The sequence below is a fragment of the Centroberyx affinis genome, unplaced genomic scaffold (genome assembly GCF_046629955.1).
Source record: "Centroberyx affinis isolate AG114_WGS23_722 - 3 ecotype Tasmania unplaced genomic scaffold, CSIRO-AGI_Caff_v1 ptg007444l_1, whole genome shotgun sequence".
NCBI classification, from domain to species: Eukaryota; Metazoa; Chordata; class Actinopteri; order Beryciformes; family Berycidae; genus Centroberyx; species Centroberyx affinis.
In genome coordinates, this window is record NW_027283757.1 from 42293 (window position 1) to 56896 (window position 14604).

Genomic DNA, 14604 nt, shown 5'->3' on the forward strand with positions numbered 1-14604 from the left:
TTTAAAATCGCGTATTTTGGCATTTTTCGATGTGCGCGTCTCGCAGAGCCCCAGGTTTTTAACCTATCCTGCGCTGCGCACCGTTTGGATGATGCTCCGAGTGCAGCCATGGTGATCATCATCACACTGACGAGAGGATTAGATTTCATTTTTAGACGCATACGGAGCAGGCCGGCTTCAGCAGCGCTGGCACTGAGGAGGCGTCAGCAACATGGTACCCAAGGGCTGCATCCTCCATCCTCTCATCCGGCAGCCCAGTGACCTGCTTCCATTAGAATGAACGATTATTGGTCAGACCAAAGTGAAGCACTGAGTCATCTGACGGACTGACCTTATTGTCAGCGTCACCTCCAGCAGCACTTCAGATCACATTGTGCTCCTGTTGTTACCTCTAGTGAACCCATCCTCCACTTTATAAACACAGCGGCCTCGTGAGCCTGCAGGGGAGGTCGCACTTCACTTTAACACCGTCTCCGATGACCATGCTCCTCCTACTCTGCCTCCTGCTGTGGTGTTTGATAACAGATAGGGGCATTTGCATGTATATTATGGCGTGGATGTGCTTTCATTTTTTAAGGTTGGCTGATTCAGCGAACCCCATCTTTAATAGACATAGAATAATATCCATCAACAGCATGACTCAAGTGGGCCATTCAAGCCACAAACATGCTTGATATTCAGATTTAAACTGGAAAAATAATGAGAGGGGAACAATGCAAAAAGAACACTATTATTACTAATTCAAGCTAACAGCCACAAAGATAAAAATACATATATAGTCCATTGAACAATAAATATGCCTCTACAATGCATGCACACTATAAGCATAAATATATGCATATGCCTGCATGTGCATGTACACATTTTCTTCTTTGCACCTTTGCACCTGCTTCAAAGAATCAGAATCAAAATCAGAATCAAATTAGTTTTATTAGCCAAGTTGCACATACAAGGAATCAGACTTAGTGGGTTGCTCTCATAGGTCACATTAAACATAAAACAACACAAAATATAAAAGTAAGCTAGTATATAAAGAAAGTAGTATATAAGAGTAAATAGTATATAAAAAGTATAAATAGTATATAAAACAATAAAAACAAGAAATCTAAAAAAATAGGTCTCTTATCTCTACAGTATGCACATGCTTCTCTGTAGTCTTTAGTGTTCTTTTTATATTAGAAGTGGTTTCCATCTTCTTATTTTCCTAGTATTCCTCCTCCTTGGGAGCCTTTGTGCCTCTCCACGCCCCTCATGGCTGTGAGATATAAGCTGGTCAGGTTGCAGACAGATTTGCCCTCTACCAGAATTAACAATTGGAGTCGGACCAAATCCAGTGGTTGGAAACACTGGTGTCACATGGAATCACCGCCACACTGCACAAGCTTATGAGCAGATTGCTGAAAAACCTGGATTAATATGGCTGCTACAGTGTAGTCTGTTTACAGATGTACAGTATGTGCAGAAACGACCATTTCCCAGTGAAAATAACAAGATCATGATCAAAATAACTGCTGAGTTTTACTCCTCATATAAATCCCAATCTACTCACACATTTCCAGACATTTCCAGAGGCTCAACATTTACAACAGTACACAGTATTACTATAATAATAGTAATTGTTTTTTTGAACACCTTGTGAGTTTTGCTGCTGGCTGTCATCCATTCTTTACTCCCACATACACTACTGCATCTGTCTCTGTTGGGAAAAATATCTTGTATTGTGGCCCAGCCAGGCTGTGGAGGAGGTGGGAGAGAGCTGGGAAGCATGAGAGAGACCATCCTGTTCATGATGCTTGGAGTGACTAACTGAATGTTGAGATTGTGTTGCAGAGAAGGAGAATTGCAATTGATAATCAATCCTAAATCAATCCTTTTATAACACCCTCTGAATTCCCTCCCTCTTCCTCTCCTCTCATCTTCCTCTTTCCATATCTGCCTCCCTCAATCTTTTCCTCACTCCTTTGGTCCCCCCCCCCCCTCCCTCACATTGCCTAAACGTTCCTGTCACTTCATATGATGTTGCGTTGCCAGGCAACAGAGTTTAAAAAAAAAAAATCCATTTTCATCACTTGATGCAAAGGAACGGACAACACTATCTGACCTACTCACAATCCCATGTGGTGATTGCTCAGTGTGGGCAGAGGTTCACTGGTGAAAGTGTTCATCACAGACCAGAGAGAACAGCTGATACAGAATTCATAATGGCTGTTTCTACTACAGTTGGCTGTGATATGACGCCTTGATAGATAACGGGCCAAACATAGACAACGTGATATTTCCAATGCTGATACAATGGAGTTTGATTGCAGAATTTTTTTCAGCTATCTAAAATATGAACGGTAAATGTCGGGTTTTAGTGTCAGTCCCTCATAATCAAAGAGCGAGGGTTTCTTTCTAGTCTCTCCATTTTGCACCAACGTTCAACAATCATACAGGGAGAAATACATCGTTAAAGAGGCAGAGAGACCAGTTTCTCCACCGACAGAAGCCTCAATACACCAGAATGCAATGCAGCCACAAAACGTGTTGCTGCTTTTATTGCTATTTTATCGCTATAACAAGTTCACACCTGTTCTCTGCAGGTTGTGAAAAGTCATTCTGGAAAATGCAGGAAATCACTAACTGAAGTAGAAGTAGACGATGAGGGAAAGTGGGTACAACAAAAAAGTAAATTACAACACTTCATCGCAAAATAACTCCTGGTAAACATTGAACATCAGATTGATAATATATAACAGAGTATAGGAGGGTGGAAATTTCCTTTAATATCTATCAGTGCTTGATTTGAAGGAGCATGTTTGAGAAAGGGATTCACTTCAATGCTCACATCTATCTGAACACCTTGTATCTCTAAACCTTGTTGTCACTGCTGTCTGGAACTTCATAATTGCAAAAATAACTGTAATAACTGTAAAAACAGGTCAGCAGTCATATTATAGACATGATTTCTCTCTGGAGAGCCGAGCAGAGTAGCAGATGCTGGTTCAGATGCATTTGCGTCCGTGCATGTGTGTCCTGCATTCAGTCTTGACCATCTCCAACTTCCCCCACCTCCACACATCCACCCACTCACTCTCTCTCTGTCTTAAACACACACACACGCACAAACTCTCGCTGCCACAGATGGGACTCCTGACCCTCACCCACTCTCAGTGAAGACCAGCTGCGGAGCTGGGATAGGCGTATCTGGGGGTCGTGGGTGGGTGGGGGGCTATTGAAACTGGGGAACCCCCTGGGGCTCCTGCTCTCAGTAGAAAGAGAGATGTGGTAAGAAAGTGGTAAAAAGAGAAACAGAGAAGGGTTGATTCAAGAAGGCAGCAACTGGCCCTCTGCTAATATGTTACTTTTATTCTTGAACTTCTTTGATTACCATTTACCATACTAAATAGCTAGCTAGCTAGCTAGGTAGGTAGGTAGGTAGGTAGGTAGATAGATAGATAGATAGATAGATAGCCTAGATAGATAGATAGTTGTCACGACAGCAGCACACTTAAAACACAATAAACTACATACCAAACACAAAGCAAATAAAAGTAAAAACACTATATTTGCCCCCCTGTACAGTCCTCTGTCCTATTAACATATCAAAATGACAGTAATCATAATAAACTAAATGCTGTGACCCCACAATATATAAAAGACATGCATGCTATAGTTATTTTTCACTGAATGACTCCACCCTTCCAATGTTTAGCAAACTCTGTCACCTGTGTGTGTGTGTGTGTGTGTGTGTGTGTGTGTGTGTGTGTGTATGTGTGTGTGTGTGTGTATGTGTGTGTGTGTGTGTGTGTGTGTGTGTGTGTGTGTGTGCGCGCGCATGTGTGTTCCTGTCCCTGCAAGATTTCTTTGGAGTGTTTTTCTCTGTGACGGTTGGCGTTCCTATCTGAGTTCAGGTTGTTTGTTGCCCTGCAGTCTTTTCACTGGCAGATACCTTCATTCAGTCATCCAGAAAACATCCATGTAATGCCAATGATCCAGTAGAACTTGTGGCTGTGTATTGTGTGTGTGTTGTCTGTGTGTGTGTGTTGTCTGTGTGTGTGTGTGTGTGTGTGTGTGTGTGTGTGTGTGTCTTATACCAAAAGTGAGTCATCTTTTTCCTTATCATGCCCTTAGGTTTTATACACTACACTGCATTGCTTACCATGCCTCAGATATGTGATTCAAAAAGCTTTTGGAAAATAACCCAAGGCTGACCCAGATAGCAGGATTCTTAAAAAAAAAAAAGTATTTGGTCGACCTTGATATGTTTGGGATTATAAGTTATTTCGAAAGAGGGATAAGGATTCTGAGCAATAATCCAATGAAATGAATGAGGAGAATTAAGATTATTTCTGTAACCGTTCTCTGTGTAATAAACTGTAACAAGATTAAGAGTCTAACAGCCCCATGACACTGAATTTTGTGGAAGCGGCCTAAATAATAAGCACCATCAAATCAGAGCTTGTGTTCTTTCTCATTCCTTTACTTAGTTTGTTTATTTGACAGGGACAGCGCTCAATATAACATATTGCTCCAGAGTAGAGCCAGAGGCTTATTTGCATCTGTAATCCTTGGGCAGGAGCCATCAGCACATTAAAATAAAAAGCACAATAAACTAATACACTATACAACACATTCTGTTGCAGAACTACCAAGCGTACTCTGTTTCTGTGATGAAACACTTCTCTCCCTCTACTATGTTTCCCTGATAATATCCAGGTGACTGAATCCCTCTGCTAAGTGGACAGAGATGCTAGATGCTAGACTAGCCACGCTCCCACAAGAGCCCATTGTCGTTGAATGGGCAGATGCTAAAACTAGGCTAAGTTAGCCAAGTGTCCCTCAGTGGAGTAATCTATTGTTGCCGGAGCAATTACATGCTGTTAGATTAGCATGTTAAAGAGCCAAGCGTACAGAGGCCTCTGCATCTCCAAGGAGAGCAAACATGACAGGGAGGGGGAGGGGGAGGCTGGGGGAGTTCAGGGTCCATCTTTATGTTTCTTGGTGGTTTTTACTCCCTTCCATCTCCTCCGCCTCTGTCTCACCCGCCCCCACCGTTCCTGTCTCCCCTTATCTCTCCCTGGTCTCCCTCTTGCCCTCCCCTACCTTGCCTGTCGGCCCATGCACCGTCAGATGGCCCGTAAACCATTAGGGGAAGCATTCAGGGTTAATGGTGTGAAAGCGTCAGCTGGATGGCTGTGAGACGTAGAGATGTCATCAGTAAAGGTCACTGCTACATCACTGGCCGTCTGGCTGCTTCACAGTCTGTGTCTGTGTTTTCATGTCTCTGTCACAGAGAGCGGACAGTAGCCTCTTTGGACTGCTGGGCGAAGGAGAGTGATGTGTGCACTGCTGGCATCATCTCATTTGGATTCTGTATTTGTGTGTGTGTGTGTGTGTGTGTGTGTGTGTGTGTGTGTGTGTGCGCGCCCTGGTAATTGCCGTGGAGTTAACTGCGGTGGCCTTTTGAGAGTTGTTTCCTCTAAGGCCACAACATTGTATGACTGAGAGGAAGAGAGAAGTGGTGCCTGCTGATTGAGTGGCTGATATTTGGATTGTTGCCTTTGCAGCCCCGTCAACAGACAAACGGACAAACAAACAAACAAACACACAAGTCATGGAGCCAACTTCACTTTCTGTTCTCATATGAAAGACCAATTTTATGACAGAGACTATTGAGAATGGTGGGGAACAGAAGAAAGAAACTGTTCCCTGCTCCCACTTCATGTTGTGAAAAGAACATAAAACTTTGGAAAACATGGAAACACAGATTTCAATTTATGTCTAGATGCTGATCCTGTGTGTTTGGATAAAGCCGTTCACCAAATGGCACATGTTACATACAAACAGTTGCTGCTTTTTGAGGTTTGCTAAAAGTCAAACGAGGTCAAGTTGCCCCACACAGCCTCCTGCTCAGCGGTTCCCGTCATTAGTTCCGACTAATGGTTTGTCCTTTATGTCCCTCTGCACCTGCCGTACACCCTACCTTACCTCTCCTCCTGTGTTTGATCAGCTGGAAGTGGCCAGAGAGGTGAAGCCGAGTCACGACTTCAGCCAAGTCGCCCCACAACAGCAGCAATGAGTTGGTGTTATCATCTTACAATATACCATTACATAACCCCGCTGTATTGGCAAAATATTATGTTCTGTGCACTTTTTTGCCAGATGGAATAGTCAGTTCCCAGCTAAATACTTTATTTTGCATGGTAGGAGTCTAGATGCAACGTCAGACATATTTCCTGTTCTGGTTGATCCAGACAGACAGACAGTGATGAATGGAGATGATTATCCTCTGCGTACTTCTTTTTGATATTTCATCGACTTGGCAGCAGGTAGAACAAACTCTGGGTGTGTGTGAGTGAGGTAATGAGTGATTGAATCTGTCCCTGTCTGCCTGTTCATCTGCATGTGTGTGTATGTGTGTGTGTGTGTGTAACTCATTGTGCTATTGCCTATATGGGAGGGACAGCTGGTCACTGAGAAAGACAGGGGGGGTTTAGCCGAGGGCCATTGTAATGCCATTTCAAGACATCTGTTCTTTTCTTCTATTCAGATGAACTCTCGCACCCCCACAACCCTTAACACACACACACACACACACACACACACACACACACACACACACACACACACACACACACACACTCAGTGATCTCTCACTCTCTCTACTATGACATAAAGTCTCCATGAAATGAACTCCCATTACTTTTACTTCCTGGAAAACTGAGTATATTTCATGGTGACCTCATGCTGCAGTAGTAGTATTTTTGAACGATCCCGCCCCTCTGCCCCTCCCATCAAATGAAATTGTCTTTCTCTGCCTGACTCATATTCCATTGGTTTAGACTTTTAAATGATCCCTCACTGCATCATGTCCCGCCCCAACATCCTGCATCAAATCCAGTAAGCGAAGGTGCCGTTTCACGGGTTCTTTAAACCCTTCATCTCGCTCTACATACACTCCATCCTGCTCCACCACATGTTCGCTCCATTCATCTTTACTTTCCTCTTCTTCTCTCCTCCTGTGTGATGACAGTCTTGAACGACACGGCACTCGCTGACATTTCGGTTTGTATCCGAGCCAAAAAAGCAGGATGTTCCTCCTTTCCAGAAGTACTAATAGGCTCAGACCAGGGACTAGTCCGCATACTTGAGCTGGTTCTCCTCAGTCCTGCACCCACTGTCTCTTTCTGTCTCCCTCCTGTGGTTTGGAGTGGGATTACAATATCTGTACGTGGCATCACCATGGGGTGTGCCTACAAGGGGGAAAAAAAGCTTGCTTGCTTCTTTTATTTCAAAGAGCAATCACTCGATCTAAACTCTGCTCCCCACATCAGTTATGAGTGGGACACACCCTTATGTACCCACACACACACACGCTTACACACACCACCACATCTGGAAACAATTGACTCCAACCTCTGCCATGAGAAGGGCCTCCTTTCTTCACCTCTACATACACACACACACACACACACTCCTGAACTAACCGTCGCACCAGTGGAGTTGACAGTGAAGTCAGTGTCGGTTTGAATACCGTGCAGTCTCGACGAAGGCTGAGTAGTCTCTATTCAACTCTGAGACATACACACACACACACACAGCACTCAGGGTATTTGACACTAAATGTATGGATTGACAAGTTCATTTACCTGATAATCTCTCTTACTCCACATGTCTGTACATGCGGCGTATGGAGCCATTTGTGTCTTTATCTTGTTTGTTCTGAGCTATGCCATAGCTTTTGTCACGGTCATGTTCAAACAGGTTCTTTTTGTTTCACATCTTTTTACAATGAAGTCAACAAGGGTCCACACAGTCTGTCTGTCTGTCTGTCTGTCTGGCTGAGCTGATGGTAATTTCTCAATCCAATGTTTTTATTTCTCAACTGGCGGAGCTGGGGGAGGGAATACAGGGTGAATGAATGAGTTTCTTTTAGACCTTCGCTTTCCCCCTCCATCCCTTCCTTGTTTCCTCCCTCAAATTGCTACCTCTTACTACCTCACTCCTTACTCTCTCTCTCTCTCTCTGTCTCTCTCTCTCCATCTCCCTCCCTCTCTGTAAGAGAATTCCTCTCTACCTGTCTGAACAGGGAGCGTTGGACCGCTGTAGGGCAGAGGAAAGAAGGAGGGAGGGAAAGGAAAGAAAAGAAGGGAAGTAAGAGGAGGAAAGTAGGAGGAACAAAGGCACGTATAAAAGAGTGCAAGCAGGAAAGAGGTGTGTTGGACTCAATTTGGGAAGTGATAGGGGGAGAGGAGTTTGCGTCCCAGAGAGGAGTTTGAGTCCCGGAGACTTTTCAAGGTTGCTGTGTTGCTTTCCCTGCTACGCGTTTCACTTTCTGAGACCGTAGCTATTTTTGTCCGTTGGTGTTGGTGCGGTTTAGTATGGATGCCATCATGCTTCAAGAGAAACTGGTGGAACGCTTGCTGTGCCCACGAGTGAGAACTGCCAGACAGAAGGTAAAGAATGAAATTACTGGGAAAGGAATGGGCGAACAATAGACAGAGAGAGTGGTGAAATTAACTAACACAGAGGGGGAGAAAAGAGCATAAGAAAGAAAGAAAGAATTCAGGATAAAGCTAGACAAGCTAGACAAAGTATCTCATGGATTAGTTTGTGCATGCAAACAAGAATCCCTCACACCTGAAGACATACTGTCAGCATCAGTAGTATTGTCTCATGCCTTGGTATCGAGGTGTTCAGGTTATGTTGTTGTGTTCAGTGTCTTATGGTGATGTAGTGACAGCTTTACTGGTGAAATGATTTGTGCCAAGAGACGTTTGTTCCCTCACACCCTGTTCACATCAAATTTTTGTATGATTAGTCATTGATTTATCTGTAGCTTTCCTCATTCTCACTCTGTGGCTCTGGCAAGTGCCTCTTACACAGCCTGTGGTTTATGTGTGTGTGTGTGTGTGTATGTGTGTGTGTGTGTGTAAATGCAATCCTCACCCGAGGGGCCGTCGGAAATGCCTATGACAAGTTATGACAGCTTATAAGGACACCGACTGTGTGTTTGGCTTGTGTGTTTGGAGAGTAAAAAGGGCTTTTCAGGTCTATTCAATGTAGCTTCTGTCTGTGTGTGAATGGCCCCTGCACTCCGGCAGCCTGCGGCCGACTTGCCTTGTGTGTGTATTTATATCTACGCATGTCAGTGGGCTCAGATTGGGCAACAGAGCAAGGATGACATTCTGCCAGACGCAGAGCAAACCTACCGGACTGAGAGCTACAGTCTGGTACAGTCAGAGACTGGTATCCTGTGGTTCTGTGTGTGTGTGTGTGTGTGTGTGTGTGTGTGTGCGTGCGTATGTGTGTGCGTATGTGTGTGTGGGATTTAGTGGAAAATCTTAGACCCTAGTTATTCTCAGCAGCTCAGTGGAATGCTATGCACGTGTTTTTCCGTTCAGTTGTAGATTTTCTGCATTATACAACCTGTCCGTCTGTTGTGATTTTGTTGCTTTAGGAGCTGCCAGATCTATTTTGTCGTCACATTAGAAACCCTCTTTTTTTGTTTTTGTGTGATTGATGGGCCACTCAGCACCTGATGATATCAGTACTCACTTTTACTCTTTTGCTCTTTTAGTATTTTATGCATTTCCTACACATTCTTCAACAAAACATTCATCAATACTTAGCACCCTCCTCTTTCCTCTTTCCCTATTTCTCTGTTCTAGGAGAAACAGTATGTGGGTTTTGCCACCCTGCCCAACCAGGTCCACAGGAAGTCTGTGAAGAAGGGATTTGACTTCACTCTCATGGTGGCAGGTCAGTTTGTAGTTGATGATGCAAACATGACAGAAATGTATGTTGATTGTTGTTGGTAATGTTGCCTTTTGACTGTGTTTAGGTTGTTAGGATATGCATTTTGTAACTCTCCTTCTCTCTCTGTCTGTGTTGCAGGAGAGTCTGGGATGGGTAAATCCACTCTGGTCAACAGCCTGTTCCTCACAGACCTCTATAAAGACAGGAAGTTACTTAATGCTGAGGGTGGGTGTTCTCACTATATTAGTTATATTTAATACACTGCAGATAGTCCTGCTGGGCTACTTTTTGGCAGAAGCTTGTAAATTACTTTAGCTTGTAATCAAACACTTTTAAATCAAATTTCATGTTAGATGATTAATTAATGTCTTTGGTAAGTAACTCTGTAGTAAGTGGGATAATGTACATCGATTTCTTTACAAAATAAGCCTCTTGTGGGTGATCAATACCTTCCGATAATGACCGGCTTACTGTACATTATCCCTTACTTATGCTGTCTATCTATCATTATGCACAATGTCAGTTTCAGCTTTGTCCCAAAACTCTGTTGCAAAACTCTTTTCTCCCCCTCTCTCCTTCTCATTCACTCACTGTCCAACACCTTCCCTCTGTCGCTGCTCTGCAGAGCGCATTAACCAGACCGTGGAGATCATCAAGCATACAGTCGACATTGAGGAGAAAGGAGTCAAACTCAAACTGACCATTGTAGACACGCCAGGGTTCGGAGACGCGGTCAACAACAACGAGTGGTGAGTTAATGTCCTGGTCCTAGACCAATTGCTCCCTGGTTCTGATTAGACCTGATGTGCACCAGATTCAGTCTGCTCACTTGACTTACTGTTCCTGAATGTGCTGCTAACATAGTGTGTGTGTGTGTGTGTGTGTGTGTGTGTGCGCGCGCGTGTGTGTGTCTCCAAGTTGGAAGCCGATCACAGACTACATAGATCAGCAGTTTGAGCAGTACTTCAGAGATGAGAGCGGGCTTAACAGAAAGAACATCCAGGACAACAGGGTCCACTGCTGCCTCTACTTCATACCTCCATTTGGACATGGGTAATAACACACACACACACACACACACACACACACAAAGGAATGTGATGTCAGAGTTGATGACTAGGTGGAATAACACATCCTGACAGTGATGACAGGTGCAGTGATACCTTAGGGATACTATTCAAACACCAATACTAACTACTGTTATCGTTACACACTCCACTTCCGAGAGCCCCCAGAAAATATTACACCTTTAAAGGCCCCCTAATCCATATGGTGGATTTTCTATACGTAGTCCTCAATTGATTTGGATGACTTTAGCATACAAACATCTTTCCTCTGACCTTTCCTCTCCTCTCACTCTGGACTTGTGTGTCTCCCCTCAGGCTGCGTCCGGTGGATGTTGAGTTCATGAAGGCTCTGCATGAAAAGGTGAACGTTGTTCCACTCATTGCGAAAGCTGACTGCCTCACACCCAACGAGATTAAGAAACTTAAAGACAGGGTGAGTGCCATGCTGCAGCTTTAGAGAGAAATCAAGATTTTTGCTAGGTAGACTGTTTAGTGTAAGCATGACATGATTTCAATCAGTCAATTAACCTTTATTTATATAGCACATTTCATGGAAACAAATCCAATACATAAGATTTTTCCTTTGTGTGTGCGTCTAGATACGAGAGGAGATAGAAAGGTTTGGCATCAAGGTGTACCAGTTCCCTGAGTGTGACTCTGATGAGGATGAAGAGTTTAAACAGCTTGACAAAGAGCTGAAGGTGAGTCTGGGCGGTAGAATATTTGTGTGTGTGTTAGAGTCCAGGTTATTTACTAATACACTGTAACTGGATGTAACTGTGCTGTACCTTGTGCTATAAACTAGGGTGGACACCTAAGTAACAGGCTAGCTTATTGGTGTGTGCAGGAACTGGCCATTTCACATCTCAGTATCTCAGGAAATGTGAGTAGGGCACCAAAATATCATGTTGCTCTCCAAATACATATGGAACATATTGCATTATCAGCTGATATTTGCCTAGATTTCTGTATTGCTTTTATGTTGGAGTCAGCTAATATTCACAGATATTGCTCGATTACAACAAAAATCAATGATATATTATTTGTGATGAGGGAAACTGAATGATAAGGTGAATAAACACTTTTTCCCATCCCTCAGCAATTACTTACATGGCATTAAACATTGAACTGTTAGTGGAAGCAAGCATGCTCAGTCAACTTTCCCTGGATAAACAAAGGTTAAAAACTATTCCTTCCCCCTGTGTGTGTGTGTAGGAGTGCACCCCGTTCGCAGTAATCGGCAGTAACACAGTGGTGGAAGCTCGAGGGCAGAGGGTGAGAGGGAGGCTCTACCCCTGGGGCATTGTTGAAGGTAAGCTCATACATTTATGTATCGAAGCAGCTCTGATCAACCATTATGCAAATGAATAAATGAGATACAGCTTGCATGTCACAACATGATAGTCGATGCTCACAGAACGATGATTTCTCTGTTTCGTTCGCTCGCTCAGTGGAAAACCAGTCGCACTGTGACTTTGTGAAGTTGAGAAACATGCTGATTCGCTCCCACATGCACGACCTGAAAGACGTGACCTGTGACGTCCATTACGAGAACTACAGGGCCCAGTGCATACAGGAGATGACCAGGTGTGTGTGTGTGTGTGTGTGTGTGTGAAAGAGTAAGGTGAGAAATAAGAAAGTATGAGAGTGTGAATGTTTTGTAAACATCTTGGTTTTATTGCTGACGTCTACACATTCTAATGCAGATTTGAATGCTTCTCCTCACCCCTCCATGTCTTTCCCATGCAGTAAACTGGCTCATGACAACCGTATGGAGAGTCCCATCCCCATCCTGCCTCTGCCCACTCCTGATGTGGAGACCGAGAAACTAATCAAAATGAAAGATGAGGAGGTATGAAGCAGCCATCACCGTTTCACCAGACACTGAACAGTGTGACTGGACAGGACAGGATCTTTATCATCCACACATGGAAATTTGTCTCTGGCCTCACTGTGATAGAGTTAAAAACAGATAAGATATAATAAATACATAATCAAACACAAGACACAAGCACAAATAACAGCTTCCAGTACTGTACATATATCAGTTCATATTTATAAAACGTGCAGTCTCCTCAGTTCTGATAACGTGCAGTTCCTGATTCAGTTTAAGCAGAAAATGCATAAAAGGCCTCTTGAATAGAAGGAGCTGCTCCCTCATCTAAAAATAAATGTATTAGTGTAAGTTTCAATGGATAATTCCGGCATCACATGGTCTAAATACTATACCAGTGGTCTCTTGTTATGATGTTGGATCCATAGAGATTGAACAGTTTCAAAACTAAAACTGTTTTATCTCTATGGTTGGACCAGACTGACGTATCCATTCACAATGTAGCCTATGTGTTAGAGTTTCACCCCCCTCTCCCTTTCTGTTTGCAGCTGAAGAGGATGCAGGAGATGCTGAACAAGATGCAGCAGCAGATGCACGAGAAAGACCAGTGATGTCTCCCTGAGCGAGCCCACGCTACAGCGCCACCTGCTGTCTGATTGCTAAACTACAATCAGACTTTCAGACAATAAATGCAGCACAACATGGATATATTGTGTTAGTGGCAACTCTGGCTGTAAATTTATCTGTTTGGTGCTTTGTATAGTTTGTCTGCCTGGAGGATTGTGTTGTTAGAGGGTATTTTTCTGAACTGTACCTTTTGCCCATTTTGAGCCCCTTGCTGTGGTTAACAGTCTTAACATATATAATATAAATGCGTAATTTAAATTACTACTCAGTGTATCTAATTTATAAATGCAATGCTAAACTTTTTGGATATTCTGTCAGGGTATGAATATGCGTGCTACAAAATGTTTTGTAAAGCAATTTAGGTTGTTGGTGATGTTTAGATTTGAACATAGATATTGTTTTTTATTAATGTATCTGTGTGTGCGTGTGTGTGTGTGTGTGCGTGTCCTTGAGGGTGTGCGCATGTGTATGCCTGTGTGTCTTTCATGAAACATCCTCTTTTGATATCGTCAGATATCCGTCCATAAAACTCCATCTGTCTTTGCAAAGGTACTACAGTGACTTTACTTATGTTGAACAGCACAAAAGAAAGAAAACTCCCAGCTTTTCTTGTTTATTTGGTCTATGATCATCATGAATATCTTCATATTCTGATGGACAACATTTTTACGTATGCCTGTTCAAAACATTATCTTCTTCCAGCATTTTTACATTTGCTGGCGTAATTGAAAATGCACTTAATGCCAGTGGCTAACTGTGAATCGAGGGCCTCTGACATAATAAGGGGGTAGGTACAGTACATGGTGCATGTGCAAGCATGCTACACTTACTCATATCCGCTTACAGCCGTGGGCTTATTTTTACTGCTTCATAGCTGATGCCCTGTGTTTGTTATGAAATGCATTATGACCTATGCCTTGTTACCACTATGGGATGGTAAAAATAGATCACCAATGAGGAACAAATACTGTATCTATGCTTCTGTTTGAATTGCATTTCTCTATTTGCAAGTGAGTTGCGCGACTGTGTTATGTAAGTAGGTGAAATGTACAGATGTGTATCCTACGTGTGAGTTAGCATGCATGCGTGTGTGAGTGTGTGTGTGTGTGTGTGTGTGTGTGTGTGTGTGCGCGTGTCTGTGTGTTTAGACTCTCCTGAGGTTGAGGTACTGTACATCTTTTGCCCTAAGGCTGTGATCTCTGTCTGCCTGAACTGTGTCGTCAGTCTGAGGTTATAATGGTGTGACCAATAAACAGACTTGATTCACATCATTTGAACCTTGCTGTCTGTGCATTATTTCTCTAAGGATTATGGCAGTGGTTCTCAAACTGGGGA

The 14604-nt window shown here is 43.3% G+C and overlaps 1 protein-coding gene across 2 annotated transcripts; it reads left to right on the forward strand.

Moving 5' to 3' along the window:
• The first annotated feature begins 8126 nt into the window (after window positions 1-8126).
• Window positions 8127-14521, forward strand: LOC139639595 (septin-5-like). Of its 2 annotated transcripts, XM_071513726.1 has the most exons (12): window positions 8127-8438; window positions 9654-9744; window positions 9880-9966; window positions 10367-10490; window positions 10660-10794; window positions 11124-11241; window positions 11408-11509; window positions 12024-12120; window positions 12260-12413; window positions 12445-12468; window positions 12558-12660; window positions 13191-14521. In XM_071513726.1, exons 1-12 carry the CDS (start codon window positions 8364-8366, stop codon window positions 13251-13253), a joined length of 1173 nt encoding a protein of 390 aa, XP_071369827.1. In that variant the 5' UTR covers window positions 8127-8363; the 3' UTR covers window positions 13254-14521. The 2 variants fall into 2 exon arrangements, with proteins under 2 accessions (XP_071369827.1, XP_071369829.1); XM_071513728.1 differs by lacking the exon at window positions 12445-12468 and having other exon boundaries at window positions 12260-12395.
• The last annotated feature ends 83 nt before the right edge of the window (window positions 14522-14604 follow it).

Excerpts from the sequence above, each read along its gene's own strand:
- LOC139639595 (XM_071513726.1), top strand. The coding sequence starts at position 8,364 with ATGGATGCCATCATGCTTCAAGAGAAACTGGTGGAACGCTTGCTGTGC. Across the intron at positions 9,967-10,366 it reads GAAGTTACTTAATGCTGAGG|AGCGCATTAACCAGACCGTG; the intron begins GTGGGTGTTCTC and ends GCTGCTCTGCAG. Across the intron at positions 11,242-11,407 it reads TTAAGAAACTTAAAGACAGG|ATACGAGAGGAGATAGAAAG; the intron begins GTGAGTGCCATG and ends GTGTGCGTCTAG.